General features: G+C 35.5%; 1 protein-coding gene across 9 annotated transcripts in view; it reads left to right on the top strand.

Annotated features, from left to right (window-relative positions):
* The window catches only part of LOC119235247 (AGBL carboxypeptidase 4), a 940458-nt gene that overhangs the window by 118520 nt on the left and 804525 nt on the right, over positions 1-17413 (top strand). For 7 of the 9 annotated variants that reach the window (XM_054691775.1, XM_054691777.1, XM_054691776.1 and 4 more), the window contains exon 3: positions 15260-15384. In XM_054691775.1, coding sequence (XP_054547750.1) covers positions 15260-15384 — 125 coding nt within the window. Of the gene's footprint in view, positions 1-7160; positions 7216-15259; positions 15385-17413 lie in introns of all 9 variants that reach the window. The other 2 variants (XM_054691774.1, XM_054691781.1) reach the window with 1 other exon arrangement.

The raw sequence follows: 17413 nt of genomic DNA, 5'->3' as shown, positions 1-17413 counted from the left end.
CCTTACTACTGTGTGTAAAATGTACTTCCCTGCTCCTTTGATTCTGGGCTTGGTCACTTAAATTTCTTTGGTCAATGGAATGTAATGGGTAGTACTCCCAAAAGAAGCTTTAAATGTACTTTGTATAACTTGGCTTGGCTTCAGCATGCTGGAGATTTACTGGGATAATAGGTGGGAGAGAGACATGTCGCACATATCTTGATTCAACTTCAGCCTAGAGCTCAGCCCAGCCTAACTGAACTCGAAGCAGAGTTGCCCAGCTTACCATAGAACACCCATACCACAACCAGCAAACCTCTGAGCTTAAGAATAAAATCTTATTTTTGTAAATCATGGAGATTTGGGGTAGTTTGTATTGCTATTAACTTTCAATGTTCATTTTATACATTGAAAAGGCCCGTAGCTAGAAAAGTTTTCACATGAACTCAGCAAGCGTTTACTGATACCTGATAAACTTAAAGTGCTTGACCTATTGTTATGGGAAAGGATAAGACTAATATATATCACATTATGTATATACACAATATAGAAAAATTATATGTATATATAAACATAGATAATATAGATGCATCTTTCTTAAAAGGTATAGTGAGTATTAACTCTAGAACCTCACATATACAGGAGCTTTGCATAACGAAGGTCATTATATTCTGAAAGGAGGAGACAATGTTACCTTGCTAGGAAAATAAAATCAAGTCTTTGTTTTTACTTTGTCTTCAAGAATGCTAAGTGTCTTAGTCTGCTACAATAAAATGCTCATAGATTCTATATTTTAAACAACAGAAATCTATTTTCTCAGCTCTGAAGGTGGGAAAGTCCAAGACCAAAGTTCTAGCAGGGTTCAATCCTTGTTGAGAGTTCTTTCCTGGCTGGTGTTGGTTCCCTTTTCACCTTGTCCTTACATGGTCTTTCCATGGTACAAGGGAATGACAAGGCGGAAGAGAGGGATGGAGAGAAGGAGAAAGGGAGAGAAACAGATTTCTACTGTCTCTTCTTAACAGAACATTAATCTTAATCAGATTAGGACCCTATCCTTATAACTTTGTTTAACTTTAATTCTCTTCTACTAGCTGCTATCTCCAAGTACAGACACATCGGCACAGGGTTTCAACATAGGAATTTTGGGGGGACACATACATTCAGTCCACAAATCTAAGTAACAAGAGTTGCCTTTTCTGTCCATACACTAGACAATGTTGTCCTAATATATGCTTCTTTGATAACCAGGGATGTATCACTCCTTTATAACTCTCTTAATACTTGAAGTGATTCATTTAATGCTTATCTTCTCTATAAGAGATAAGAACCCGAACAATGGGACTGTGTTTGTATTGTTATAGCAACAACAATAATGACATGTTGACCCACAGTTTACCAGCAATAAATATTTGTTAAGTGAAGGTTAGGAGTTGCTTAGTTTACTTTCCAAATGAAATTTTTACATATAACTTTTGTCTACTTTTAGGAAGTACTTCTTGAACATTCTTATTAGAAATAAGAGCATAGGAGACTTTTTGGAGCCAAGGGTAGGATTTCATTCTTGTATCATACCTTGTAGTCTTCCTTCTTTCTTGGCCTACTTGCTGAGAATACTAAAATCCTAAAAACCAAAAGGAATACTAAATATTGCCTTATTCCTGGTTTGACAATCCACTGAGAGACCGCTTCCCCTTTATTAAGACTCTGACCTCACCCTACTGACAGAAACTATCTTCTCTGGTAGACACAGTTGACTCTGAGGCTTAGGCCTGAAAACGTCATGGGTTATTTTGCTTCTTCACCACTGAATTTCTACTGGTTCCCATGCATTTAAGACAGCATATGTATATGATCCACTCAGTAAATTAAAGTTGAACTTCATGGGGGTTAAGTAACTTTCCCAAGGTTACACAGCTTAGTGAATAATAGAGCAAAGATTTAACCATGTCTCTCTGCTAGAGTGTTTAACTACTTTGCTATGTGATAGTCATAAGTGATGAATAAAGAAAGTGATATGAGAATATTATGGAGGAAAGGTCAATTATTGGAACTCATATTGAAAAGATAGTGGTTAAGCAAGGCCAGGAATGGTTTGATGAGCAGATACAGATAGTAAGAGGGCACTGAACTATGAAATAATTTGAATCAGTGCATGAAGATGGTATATGAAGGTAGAATACTAAATGAAGCTATATAAAAAATAGGAGCTCAATGATAGATAAATTGCACAAGTATATATGGACCAAATTATAGGGACTCTTTCTGGCAGACTATTTTCTCATTTTTTAGGTGGCAAAACCAAAAGAAAATCAAAGGCAGTTCTGTGGAAGTTGAACACAGGAGAGTAGGGGGCTTGATGTGCTTAGATATTATAGACATAAAGACTATGTTGGAGTTTGTTGCTAAATTCTGAGAGAAAAGATACTAATTGAGAAGGGAAAGAAGACTCTATGGGAATATTTGCAGAGTTACATTAGACAGTAATCCTGTCATAGGCCCAAGGTCACAAAGATAATCAGTGATATATCCAGAGGTATAACCAGGTCTTTTGATTGCCATTCTAATCAATAGTCCATCAACTTAAAATATGTGCCAAAAAGCATTTTTAATCTTTGAAGAGGTATGACTTTGAAAAATGTCACCAAACCTGCAAATCACTATTTTTATTCCTCATTGTTTGATGAGATATAAAACATTAATTTTTTATCATGCATTCAATGTTTAATTGCTGGCTAATCACTCCTGATATATTTCAAGGAAATCATCTTTTTTGTTTATTTGGAAAATAAATTCCTCTTGATCAAGATGAAAATATGCTCTCAACTCCAGGAGTCAGACGATCGCTCTCTCCATTTCATAATGCCAGAGAAGTCCAGGACTGGAAGCAAGGGCCATTCTAGGTTTGGCCTGAAGCATATGTAATTTCAGAGGGTCTTATTTAAAAATGTACAGAATTATAAATATTAAAGTATAACTTCAGAGTAAGAAAGGAGATCACAATAAATTATTGGCATCTTGGGGATTCTGCTGAAATCTCTTTAGGCTATTTACCGAAATGCTTCAAAGAAGTGCAGCCTTGCTTTGCTTTCCTACCATAACTCTCTGCAACTCCCAACTCTCTTAAGGGCCCTTTAAGTAAGGAACCTTGAAGTTTAAGCTTCATTTGTTCTCAGTAAATATACCTCTGGTTGGAAGGGATCTTTGGTTGTCTATTCCAAATCTGCTAAATGATCATCCTACCCGTTCACGTTCTATGTTGATGATTAGCTCATGTCTTAAGATGGACTCACTGTTCTTTAATAAAAGGAAATTTCAGAATTGCTCTTTTTACACAAATGTTACTGGTCTGTCCCTTCCCTGTGACCATTAATCAAGTATTTAAATAAGACTATCAAATAGGAAGAAGTGTTTATCCCTTAACAAACACGTGTGGATTTTGTCTCTGTTATACACACCTTCCTTTTACTGCTTCATGTGAATCTTTATCAGTACTTGTTCACTTATTGCAATACACTCCTATTTATTATTTCTTCTATCTGAATGCTCATTTAAATCTCTCATTTTTACATTACCCCTAGCTAAACCTTTTAAATATGAAATTTGATGTGCTATTCTTTTGTTTAAAATACTCCAGTGGCTCCCAATTTCATTATCCTAATCTATATCTTCAGTCGCATCTTCTGGCGTTATTGGACCCTGATCATATTGTAATTCCTTGGTCTGGTTTTCCTGTTCCATTTCTCTGTGCTCTTTCACAAAATGCTCACTCTTTTTTCTCCTACTCAACATCTGGAAGACTATTACTCATCCTTCAATAATATCTCAAGTATCACTTGTGTTGAACTTTTGGCAGCCTTGCAACTCCAAATAGGGTTAGGCTTTTACTTGACTCGTGTGCCCCTATAACTTCTTTTGCATATATGCACTATGATTCTTACCCTATTTTGTGGTAACTACTTATTTGTTTTGGTTAATTGATAGCTTCTCTTATTCCAACATAGTCATTGTAACTAGGGACTGTTCCCATCTCTCTATATTTATCATCTCATTTAATCCTTACAACAACTTTATGAGTTCACAGTTGGGAACATTTGAGCCACTGTAACTAGCCTAGCCATGTCATTAGTAAGGAATAGAGTTGTGATGTGAACCCAGACAATCTTACTACAGAGCCTGTGTCTTTAATCACTATTCTATCTTAACAAATTGGAATTTGTAATGAATGCAGAATGCCTGCCACATAGCTAGTGTTCAGTAAACATTTGGTGATTGAACCAAAGGGACACAAAAAATGTATTACTGCATTGTTGTATTTGGAGATACTTACTGTTGGGGTCAGGAGACTGTCTGAGTGTGTATTTTTGGAGATGTTCATGCAATAACATTCATTTTCTCCAATTTTTTTCTTACTTTTGACCTTTTTTCAGAGAGAGTTAGTTCTAATTTTGCATTGGTAGTGCTTATTCAAACATACAGACTGCTAAACAACAGTGATGAAAGATAACTACATTTATTTCTGCTAGTTTGCCTTCCACGTCTTTTGATCAGGCAGATGCCCAGCTTTGCAAGCCTGTTTTATGGTGAACTAAGATCACAAACATACTCCCAGGAGGAAGTGAAGTGTATTTACTAAGGAAAGAAAGATGAACTCTTTTAGGAAAGCAGGCACCATTTATTAAATTGTCCTATACAGGGCTCTAAATGACTTCAAAAAGAGGTCATTTCTCTAACATGGATGGGCATTTTGTTTTCTGCAATAATCTTTCCCACCCAACTAATTGATTCAATGAATAGAAAGTGAAATTTAGAAATGTAATAAGTAGGACAAGATGGGAAAGACATATGATCTTTGTGATTTTCTAGGATAATAAATAAGGTTCTTATTTTTCTCCTCACTTTTTCCAGGAACTCCTCATATTTATTTCATGTTCCATTGATAGACACTTGTATGACTTGGGTTTCTTTCTTTTAGACAATAATATCTGAGGGCCTCCCTGGTGGCACAGGCAGTTGAACGCTGCCTGGTGAAGCTATCCGCAGCCTCTGTAGCGTGGGTTCAATCCCAGCCGGCTGGCAAGAATCCTGCTTGGTGCAGCAGACCTCTGCTGTCTCGCCTGCTGCTCCCCTCAGCATCGTATTTCGCCAGTCTGCCTTTCTGTTCCCCCGCACCATCTCTGGTGAATCCTCTTACCCTCCCGCACATCTGGCCTGTTCTTGTATAAATAAATAAATCCTTAAAAAAAATTAAAAAATAGGCAATCATGTCTGGAAGAGGCTAGAGAGGGTCAGTTGCAGGGACACCCCAGAATCCCAGTTTACCATTTTTTTTAAGATTTTTTTTATTTATGCATACAAGAGCTGGGGTACAGACCAGAGATGCGGGGTGGGGGTGGGGGGTGACAGGATTGCTGCTGCTGAGGGGAGCCACAGGCGAGTCAGGAGAGGTCTGCTGCTCCATGTCGGTTGCTCCCTGGCAGCCCGGGGATCGAACTCGTGCTGCAGAGGCTGTGGATTGCTTCATAGTGAGGTGCTTAACTCCTTGAGCCACCAGGGAGGCACTTTCTAATGAATATTTTAATTCAGAATATTAGTTACATGTCTTTCTTTGTTTACTTCCTAGATTACTTAAGATAGTTTTCATTTTAAAATTTCTTGTGTAAGGCAAGAGATCTGAAGAAAATTAAGTGAGCAAAAAAGTTTTTAGAAAGGAAGAGAAATACATTTTTGCAATTTAGGTTTTCTTTTTTGGAAACAAAGTTTACATATTTGTAGAGAGATTTTTTTGAGGGAAAGTTTCTTTATATTCCTTAAATAATGAAAAAATGCAGTCAAAATAGAGAAGAAATATTAGTACCTCATTACCCTGAAAAATAAAATGAACTATAGGAGTTTTATACAAAGAAAATAAGCCAACATTTAAAGGACAGGCATATAATTGACTGAATTCACAATAGCTTTCAATGAAAAAATACAGAAAAATAACAAATTTTACACTTTTAAAAATATATTATGGGAGGATCTTATGATATTTCTTGTCCAACAGTTTGTTTCTCTAATGTAGACATAACAATAATTCAGTTTTATACAGTATCCTAAGTTTACTCTGGAAATTTCTCCTTTAACATGATGATTTGATTTGAAATGATATATTTGTGTGAATATTGTTCCAGCTTCAGTATATGCTCCATGAAGGCAAAGACCGACTTATTTATGTTTGTATTCTCTGTGCCCAGTACAAGGTCTGAAATGGAATAGACCTTCAAAATTTTGCAATATTACTCTATTATTCATATTAATTAGCAACTTTAGGAGTTTGCTTTCATTTATGTATTTATTGTCATATTTATTGAGTGCCTAGTTTAAGATAGATATTGTGACTGGTACTAGGTTCACTGTTCCACAGGGAATACTACAGAAAAACATTCCTTTGTTTACGTTATTACCAATGGAAACAGAAATAAATAATACTCATAGAAAATAAGTAATCTTTGTAGTGTAGTTGAATGTGATGAGTGCTCTGGAAAAAGTAGGGTAGGTGAGAGGAGTCAGGAATATGGGAAAAGAATATTTTATAATGTTAAATTTGGTGGGTCAGGTTGGCCTTGATGAGGAACTGAAAATTGAGAAGCAACTTAAGGAGACTGAGGAGTCACCCATGTGGAAATGTGAGGAAAAAAGTTTAACCACTGAAAATCCCTTAAAGCTGAGGTGTGTCTGACATAAGAGAGTAATAATAAGGTGACCAAATCAAGTGAGGATAATGGGGAATGATGTCAGACAGATGAAAGGGGGACAGGTCATATAGAATTTTTAAAAAACTATGGGATTTACTTTGAATGAAATGCTAAAACACTTGAGAGTTTTCAAAAAAGTGTGACATTTCTTTTATGGTTAGCTGTTGCATTGAAAATAGAATGGGTTGGGGTGGTAAAAATTAGGAGACCAGTTAGGAATAGCCCAGGAGGGAGATTTGACTTGAATCAAAGTGTGATATCCATGGAATTAATATGAAAGGATTTGAAAGGATTGCTTGATGGATTAGTTATTTAGTATAAAATTAAAAGAGGATAAGGAAAAGTACAGTGCTTTTGGATCTAAGCACTGACTAGGTAATTAATATGCATGTTCTTATTTAGTCTTTGTAATATTATAAATAATATATTTTTATCTCCTTTTTACAGACAAGAAAACTGAGGTCCAGAGCAGTTAGGAGATTTGCCCAAAGCTTCAGAATTAGTAAGTGTCAGTGCTAGGATTCAAATCTGTGTCTGTTTAAACCAGAAGCATATGATCTTTACAATGCCTAAGAGCAGAATGAATGGTTTCCCTTAAAATTTGTAGCCGTGACCTTATGCCATGATTTTGGGTTTGAAGTTTCTACTTGTTGCTTGACCCAGTTCCATCTTTCTCCCCTCCGTTCCTCCCAAAGAACAAGGAACAATAATAAAAAAAATATAAGTACAGGCTGAATATATTCCTGTAGTACCTGAAAACAAACAAAATCCACAAAACTCTTGAAGAGCCATACACTTGATACTGGTAGCCCAGGGATTTTTACAGCTAAAGCTTCAATGTAAGTGAACTAAAAATCAACATACTGAAGCAAGTAAATAATCTACTGTGGATGAAAGGTAGCGAACTCAATAAATGCTAGGATTAAGCCCTTGGAACCTCACCAAACAGGTAAAAAACACATGCTTAAATTTTTTGAGGACATAAAGGAGGACTCCACAATTCAAGAAACAATATCATGAAAATATAGATCAGTTATGTTTATGAAAGAGCCAAGTTGAACTTCTGAAAATGAAATATATGGTCATGATCATTTAAACTAAAAACTCTATAGTTGGATTAAATGTCTAGTTAGATAACTTAAGAGAGATTAATGAAGTAGAAGAGTAAACTAAGGCAGAACAGAAATGAACAGAGGTGAAATACATAGAAGAGAATTTAAGTGATATTAAAATGAGGACGAGCAGAAGAAATTTACGTATAGGCAATATTGAAAGAGATAATTTATGAAAGATGTGAATCCATAGATTGAAAAAGCACAATTTCTGAAAAAATAAGTAAAATTAAATTCTTTGAATTTCTTCTCCCCAGTATGTAGCACTGAGCATCAGAATACAGAAACATCAAGAGAAGTTCTTAGAAACAACTGGGGAGAAAGAATAATTTAAGAGGAATGATGGCTGTGAGTTTCATGAATTTGAGGAAAGTAGCTATATTTAAAGTTAGTTTGTTTTGTCAACTATCAATCTGAAAATAATAAAAGGATAATAAGTAGTGGAATATAAATAGAATGGAAACTTCCAAATTAGCAGAACAGAAAAGGATAAATAAAGAAAACTTGACTAGAAGCAATTATAGAAGAATAAGCAAAACAAAAGTAGATCAATTCAGAAAATAACTTTTTTAGTAACTTCAACAAATGTAAATGGACTAAATTTCCCAATTAAGATAGAAAGAAGTCAGATTGGATCAAAATATCCAACTATAGTTTGATGACTAAAATCAGTGACTCAAGCTGTAATGCCTAGATTCACATTCCAGTGCTATGAATTACATAGCTTTATGAACTTATGTAAAAGACATAATCTTTCTTTATCTTAGTTTCCTCACAGTAAAATGAGGTTGATCATACAGCCTACTGCCTGGGGTTGTTATGGTGTTTTAAATAAATTAACTTAGTTTGGTGATTTGACAAATGTTTGGCACATAGTGAATACCATGTAATTATTGGCTGTTAATATCTACTACAAAGTAAATGAAGGCTCTTTAAACAGAAATTTTACATTATTCCTTATTTGTAGATGAATTCTTATTTTCATTTTACTTTCCTCACACATATATCCTACACATTTTATTTTTTTACTTGAAAATAATTTATTGATCACATTATCATGTTTCTCCACAAAAAATCTGCCATATATATAAATATTCAAAAGATTTATTACCTATAATGTAAAAGCTGCAGATGTTTGGCATTCTTCTGGAATTAATTATTGGAACTATTATTTATATATATATAATTGATCTAATAAGATAGGGTATATAATACTATTTTGGTATTTATTAAACATGAAAATAAATCATAAAAATGCATCACTTAAATAGAGCTATGTTTCCTTTTTTGTTATTTTAATGGATGTGTAATAGTATATCATTAATAGTAACATTAATAGGACCTCCATGGTGGTGCAAAGGGTTAAGACACAACCCATGAAGCTTCCGCAGGCTCTCTGGCATGAGTTCAATCCCTGGCCAGGGAGCTGACTTGCCCGCTGCTCCCCTCAGCAGTGTATTTCAGTCAGTCTGCCTGTTCTGTTCCCTGCTCTGTCTCTGGTGAATCCTCTCAACCCCCACAACTCTGGCCTGTACCCCAGTTCTTTTATGCAGAAATAAATAAATCTTTTTTTTTTAAAGTAACATTAATATACATTAATTTGCATTTTCTTGATTTTAAATGTTGTTTAGCATTTTCTGTGCTTATTCTTCACTCATATATCCATATATCTATTTCTTTAAATGAAGTACCTGTTCAAATATTTTGTTCATTTTCTGATTGGGTTGTTAATATTAATTTATAGAGTTCTGGCTACAAGTCCTGTTTTTTTAATTTTCTTTTTTTAAATTTTTAAAAATATTTTATGTAATTCTTACATCATTTTTCATTTTTGCACAATGTATGCATTTTCATTTTGGTTATATTCCCCATACGATTGCAACCCCCCTTATTTTTACCTGAATCCTTCTTCTCCCCACGACCCCTCCCCCCAACTGCTGCCACCACCACAGTGCATCTCTGGCCCATAGTTGCTTGCTGATTTTGATTTTTACTTTGTATTAATTAGTCTTTTTCCTGGTCCCTTATTTAGGTTTTCTAAATTCCTGCTATGAGTGAGACCATCTAGTATTTTTCTTTTTCTTTCTGACTTATTTCGCTGAGCATGATCTCTTCTAGCTCCATCCATGTTGCTGCAAACTGCATGTGTTTATCTTTTTTGATTGCTGAGTAATATTCCATTGTGTATATGTAACACATTTTTTTGATCCAATCATCTATTTTTGGGCATTTGAGTTGTTTCCATAGCTTAGCTATTGTAAATAGTGCTGCTATAAACATAGGGGTGCAGGTGCCCTTTGGAATTAATGTTTCTGTGTCATTTGGGTAAATACCTAGGAGTGGAATTGCTGGATCGTATGGAAGCTCTATCTTTAGTAGATTGAGGAATCTTCACACAGCTCTCCATAGTGGTTGGACCAGTTTGCACTTCCACCAGCAGTGCAGGAGAATTCCTTTTTCTCCACAACCTCGCCAACATTTGTTGTTGCTAGTTTTTTTAATATGTGCCATTCTCACTGGTGTAAGATGGTATCTCATGGTCGTTTTGATTTGCGTTTCCCTGATTACAAGTGATGTTGGTTCTTTGAAAACATAAATAAAATAGACAAACCCCTAGCCAGGCTCACAAAGGAAAAACAGGAGAAAGCACAAATAAATAGGATCACCAGTGAAAGAGGAGAAATCACAACAGACACATCAGAAATCAAAAGAATAATCAGAAACTACTATGAACTGTTATATGCAAACAAGTTCAACAATCTAGAAGAGATGGACAAATTCCTACAACTCTACAATCACCCAAAGCTAGATAAAGAGGAAATAGAACACCTAAACAGACCAATTACAAGCAGCAAAATTGAAATGGTAATCAAAAACCTCCCCAAAAACAAAAGCCCAGGACCTGATGGATTCACGAATGAATTCTACCAAACATTCAGAAATGAATTAGTGCCTATCCTTCACAAGTCCTGTATTATTGTGGCAGATTCCTTATCCCAGTCTGTGACTTACTTATTTCTTTTTTTTTTAATAGAGGCATGTTTTATTTATTTATTTGTTTGTTTGTTTTGTTTATACATGCACTGGGTACAGTCAGAAGCGCGGGAGGGTGAGAGAATTCACCAGAGCCAGAGTGGGGAGCAGAGCAGGCAGAAGGACCGAAGTACACTGCTGAGGGGAGCAGCGGGCGGCAGGAGAGGTCTGCGCACCATGTGGGATCCTCCTCCGGTGGCCGGGGAGCAGCCGGGGATTTAACCGGCCCCGCAAAGGCCGCGGACAGCTTCGCAACCCAGCGGTCAAACGCTGTGCCACTGGGGAGGCCCCTACTTATTTCTTAATGGTGTCATCAAAGACTAATCCTGCAGGTACCAACCAAAATTTTATTAAAGCTTATGCAATTTAGCATAAGGGAGTCAGCATCAGGGACAGGGTCTATATAGAAGCTGCTCCTTGAAAAACAGTTGAAGGCTCTATTTAAGCAGTTTTAACCCAGCCTAATTATAGGCCTGGGTCCTTTCTTTGCTGTTCTTTCAATGAGGACTTTCCATTGCTGAAATTGGTAATCTCCTACCTATGACCTGTTCATGATGGATTCCTTATTATTAGTCTAGAGTGTTGTTAGCCTAAAGGGATTGTTAGTGGTGAAAAATTTATCTCATGTAAAGTATGTATTGGGGAAGGGGTGTCTTCATATAAATAAGGACAGTCACCATCACAGTGTGGTGGGTGACCTTGCCTCACATCTTCAGTGGAGAAAATGCTACTTTTTACTTTTTAATGATTTGGTTGGCCTCAACCTGAATTAAAATCTAGAATCTTGGAGTTTAATGATTCTCCTGCCTAACACACGTTTACATAAAAAATACAGATATATTTGTGTTTAAAATATACTTTCTTTGTATGTGTCATATAACAGATTCTTGTTAGCTTTCTTTTCTTGCATTTCATATAAATATTAAGGCACTAGATGATATAGAGGCATTGTCGTCTTATTTTCAAATAGCTGTTTTCAAAAGACCATAAGTTGGCACTGTGTTGAAATATTGCAGGTGATATGAGGAAAGCATTGTTTATGCATGCACAGAAAGGATATTCCTTGTAGGAATAGTGAAGGTCAACAGAATAGCTACAAAAGACCCAAAGAACGCTCCTTATTACTTGAGGCTTTAAACTTAATGAAAGCAAAAACAGTATCTGTTTGACTTACTATCTGTTTTATTTTGCAAAACATAGCATGGTAATTTTTGTTTGAATAACTGATTAATAACTGAATATAAGAATAGACTGTACCTGTGGTGTATTTCAAATAAGAACACAGTGGAGTCAAAATCTTTATTTCCTAGACTTGTCCTGATGCTTTAAAGCATGAACTCAAGGAAGTACTACACATTTTGAGTGCCAACTTGCACATCATTGGGTTATGATGAATGTTAATAATATGGTGTCAGATCATTTTGAAGCTACACATTTTTAGATACATGGTATGTTATTATTAACTACTATACACAGTAGCATTTTAAGACATCTATCAAAACCCATTTATAGTATTACAGAACTAAAAACAAAAATCTTTCTCTTTGATGTTGAAATGTATATTAATGTTTAGGTTTTTGATCATGAGGTTTTTTTAGAGGGCAAAAATATTGTACCTTTTTCACTTTTGTTATTTTAAGTATGAGTATATTATAAAACTTTTGCCAATCCTCCAACCCCAGCCTCAGTTTAGCAGGTATGAGAATAAGGTTATCTGTATAGACTTAAATTCAGAACAGATCCATCATATAGCCTCTGCTGGAATCTGCTGCCTGAAAGTACCCAGCCAGTCAACCCACAGTAATGACTAGGGCACCATATGATTTTAGCAGTGGGTATCTAGCATTTTCATCTCCTCAGTATATTATTTAGAAATCAGGGAAGTCATTACATTTCAGGATTTGCCTTCCTCTCTCCTTAGAGAGCATCATCATATTTTTACATTTTTTAGCAACTTATTGTTCCTGCTAAAACAAAATAAAAAAGACACACTAGAGCGCATTTGAAAGCAGGATGCTTCTGTGTTCTTCAACTATAAAAAAAATACTGACTTCTCAGTCAATTGTTTTGTTACTGTCTGTACCCTTCTTTACTCTTCTTTAGTTGTTGATTATCTGGTGTGAGAATTCACCAGTTTCTTGGTTTTTATTTTGTATTCCATCCTGCTGTTAACCTTTTGGGCAATTCACTACTTTCTAGAGTATCAGTTACAGAGAGGAAAGTAAAAATTGAAGTTACCCCTAAGTTTATATGTTTTTGATGTAACTGTTCTGTAGTGGTGAAAATGGAAATTAATTTTATGGTTACTTGTGAATTTACCATTATTATTCTGTTATTTATAAATAAATAAATTAATTAGTTTTCCTTACATCATTGTAGTCCCCAATAGTTCTCCTGCCACCTTACCACCTGTGAGTCATCACCATACTTCCTTGTGTTCTTCCCTCCCCTGTTTTGCCCCTGCTCCTATTCCCTCCTTTGCTGTATGTCTCAGTTCTATGGTCAGCTTGCTAATTTTGACTTTTCTTGACCTTTTGTTTGGTTTCTCTATATTCCACATATAAGGAGACCATCTGATATTTGTCTTTGTCCTTCTGACTAATTTCAGCTAGCATAATCTCTTCCAGTTCCATCCATGTTGCTGCAAATGGCATGAATATATCTTTTTTGATTGTTGAGTAATATTCCATTCTGTTCCATTCCTCCTGGAGAATGATCCATGTGAATTTGAAAAAAAGGGTGTATTTAGATTTTGGGGGTGCAGTGTCATGTAGATGTTTATTAGATCCATGTGATCTAGATCTTCATTTAGGGCTATTATGTCCTTGTGTAATTTCTTGTGGATCTGTTTCTTGGTGAGAGTGAGGTGTGGAAGTCTCCTATCACATATGTATTTTCTCCAGTGTCTGTTTTCAGAAGTGATAGTAATTGTCTAATGTATTTTGCTGCTCCTTCATTTGGTGAGTATATATTGATGTATTTTTGGTGTATTTTTGGTGTATTGTCTCATTGATCATTATATAGTGTCTTTCAGTATCTCTTGTCACATTTTTTAGTTTGAAGTCTGTGTTATCTGCTATGTAATTATGACTACCCCTGCTTTCTTTTGGGGTCCATTTGGTTGTAGAATTGTTTTCCAACCTTTTCTTTTCAATCTATGCTTATCTTTATAGCTTAAGTGTATTTCCTGGAGGCAGCAGAAGGTTGAATTCTATTTTTTGATCCAGTATGCTATTATGTGTCTTTTTGTTAGTGAATTTAGTCCATTAACATTTAGGGTGATTATTGATACATGAAAGTTACCATTATTGGGGCCTCCCTGGTGGTGCAGAGGTTGAATGCAGTGCTTTAAAGGTATCTGAAGCCTTTGCAGCAGGGGTTCAATTCCTGGCCAGCCAGGGAGATACCCACATGGTGCGGCAGACCTCTCCTGTCTTAACTGCTGCTCCCCTCAGCAGGGTTTCAGTCCGTCTGCCTGTTCTGCTCCCCTCTCTGTCTCTGGTGAATTCTCTCAACTGCCTGTGCCCTGTACCTCAGTTCTTGTATAAATAAATAAATCTTTTAAAAAAAAGAAAGTTACCATTATTATTCTTAAGTAAATACTTTTTTTCTTTTTAAAAAATTTATTTATTTATACAAGACCTGGGGTATAGTCAGAGGTGCAGGAGGGTGAGCGAATTCACCAGAGACAGAGCAGGGAGCAGAACAGGCAGACGGACCGAAGCCACTGCTGAGGGGAGCAGTGAGCAAGGCAGGAGAGGTCTGCAGTGCTGTTTTGGTTTCTCCATGACTGGGGGGGGGGGGAATCAGAGGCTGCGGACAGCTTCACAGCTTGGTGCTCAACCTGCTGCGCAATTGGGGAGGTCCCTTATTTTCTTTTTAAACTTACTGTATTTTGCATAATCTTTAGCATGTTCTAATAGGAGTTTGGAAATGTATCAAACACATTAAAAACTGTATATTCCTGTATTGAAAGTTCAATAAAATATATTAGTGTTAGTTTGTATACCATAAAATATAATGCATAGGCATTATTATCATCCTTGTTTTCCTGACTAGGCAACTAAAGTTTGGTTGTAATTCTTATTTGGTTTTATTGGACCTTCACCACATGCTACATATACATATAGCATCCCAATTTGCCAAAGACACTTGTACAACAAATGAATCTGCTGGATTATAAGGATGTGGAAAAGCTGCTCATACCACAGGTTGGACTACCTTGCCTACTTTCATTCTGATCTGCATTTAGAATTAGAAGCCTTACAGATCGTGAATGCTGAGCCAACAAGTATGAATAATTACAAATGTCACTGTCAGAGCTCATACTATTTAAACACATGTATCACTGAACTGCATGAACTTCTATAAACACCCAGGTTTCTTAATTTTTATTATCAGGCAACCTTGGACGGGTGGACCAGGTCTCTGAGTTTGAGTATGATCTGTTCATTCGGCCGGATACCTGTAATCCACGCTTTCGAGTCTGGTTCAACTTTACTGTTGAAAATGTGAAAGAATCACAGGTGAGGAAAATAGTGGATAATCCAGTTTTTTTTTTTAGGAAGAATACCAAAATAATGACCACATTAAGAATATATTTTGTGTATCTGTAGCAATGATTTTTTTCTAAGACATAGAGTTAGGTATAATATGACTTTTGTTATCTGATGGTTATTTAATAATATAGATAATCTGAGAACAAAAGTTCTTTACTAAATGGAGCTTTAGCATGATGTTTTAGGCATCCTTGCATACACTCTAAGGAACCACTAGTAACTATTATATTTACTATAGACTACTGTTTTCTATATTATTTCTTCTTTATAAAGACCTGTGATGGACATTTCTCATCTTAGTGTCAGAAAATGTTTTTCTTTTCCTATATAAGAAAATGTTTATATCTTAAAAGCACTATGATTCTTGTAACCCATTCTATTTTCCCTTGCTTTGGCTGCTGAGAAATTCAGTTTTACAGTTCTCTCTAATGATTCTAGAAAACTTTTATGTTGTGTTTCTATGAACTAACTTTTATTTCAAAACTGTTAATCTGTCTTTAACCATAATTTCTTCATCTACATTTTGACAGTTTATGTTTTGTAATTCTGTTCATAACTGTTTCTAATGAGAGTAGTGATTAAAATAAAAATAACTAAATACATATGCTTTGAACAAGCATTAATAAAAATCTAATCCTAAGAAATCAAGCAGATGAAAGTATAACCCTATAATCTAACATCTGCCTTTTTTCTTCAGAATTGTCTTTGCTATTATATTTGGGAGAAAGTGAGGAGTTTAATTTCCCCTCCAAGTCAGTCTGTCCTGTTTACTCTTTTATCTGGTTATTTGCTTCTCTCCTTATCTCTAACTGCAACTGGAGTCAAGTATAAGGCAGTGGTCAGTGTCTGGAATTTAGACCCTGAGGGTTTTCTTGGCAGGCTGACTTCAGCAAAGGGGTCCAGCAACAGCCACATCACATTGCTACAGATTCTCTTTATTATCTGTATCACTGACAGATAATGTAATGTTTACTGAAGTTTAGGGGGTAATGGGAAAGAATTAAATGTATGGCAGAGCTCTCAGCATTGTTAGTGAATATGATTTATCTCAGAATTTTAAGAAAAGTTGGAAAAAAGAAACCTACAAAGAGAGCTGCTTAAGGACGAACTTTACTTCCTAGCTTTCTTTGCTTTTTGGTTATGCTTAATCTCCTATGAGAGAATTTTTTTTTTCTCTTTTATGTATGGGTGCTTTGGTGGTGGATATGTTGTGGTAACATACATCTGAAGAGGTGTAAATCTCTACCTCTTGGGTTGTAAATGAGTGTTGTCTCAAAAAAAAAAAAAAAAAAAAAAAAAAGGATAACAATATCCCTTCCTTCTGCCCTCCTTAGAAAAACTTACTCTTTACCTATAGGGAATTCACCTGACCCTAGGATTATCCCTCTTGTTCCACTAAGATAATCAATAAATCTCACATTGCATTTTCCAAAGTCTTTGTTACTGAGTCTTAAGAGTATAACTCACAACTAGAGGCTCTAGCCACATATAGTAGACCAAATCTTTGTACTGGAAATTTGGCCCCCATGAGGAATTTTCTGTTTCCATGAGGTAAACACACAACCTCTCATTCTTCTGTTGGGGTTTCTGTTTCATCTACATAACTTGCAGTTGTCACATTCACACACTCTTGAAAGACAAACCATAATTCTGAAGTGGTATAGTCAATTTATATGAAGGAAGGAAAACATTTTCATAAAAGCAATGTAATCTGCCAGGACTTTTAAATCCCCAAAAGGAATTCCAATAAGAGAGTTGACACTGTTTCATGGATGCTTATTTTTAAAGTTGGAAGATTCAATATTTGGTCTATCTTTTTGGGTTCTAATATCATATCCAGCATTATCCTTTTCTAGTTGCAGTTAGAAATCATGAACATGTTTATCTAGTTTCCTGAAGCCTGATGCTAATTTATCAGCCTCTTTCTATGAACCATTTCTTCATCAACTGTAATCAAATTATATAGTTATGGAAATCTGTCTCAAGAAGGCATAAA

This window comes from Talpa occidentalis, unplaced genomic scaffold (genome assembly GCF_014898055.3).
Source record: "Talpa occidentalis isolate TD23 unplaced genomic scaffold, MPIMG_talOcc4v2.1 talOcc4.9, whole genome shotgun sequence".
Lineage (NCBI taxonomy): Eukaryota > Metazoa > Chordata > Mammalia > Eulipotyphla > Talpidae > Talpa > Talpa occidentalis.
The sequence above is the reverse complement of the archived record's forward strand: the minus strand, read 5'-3'. Positions and strand labels throughout refer to the sequence as shown.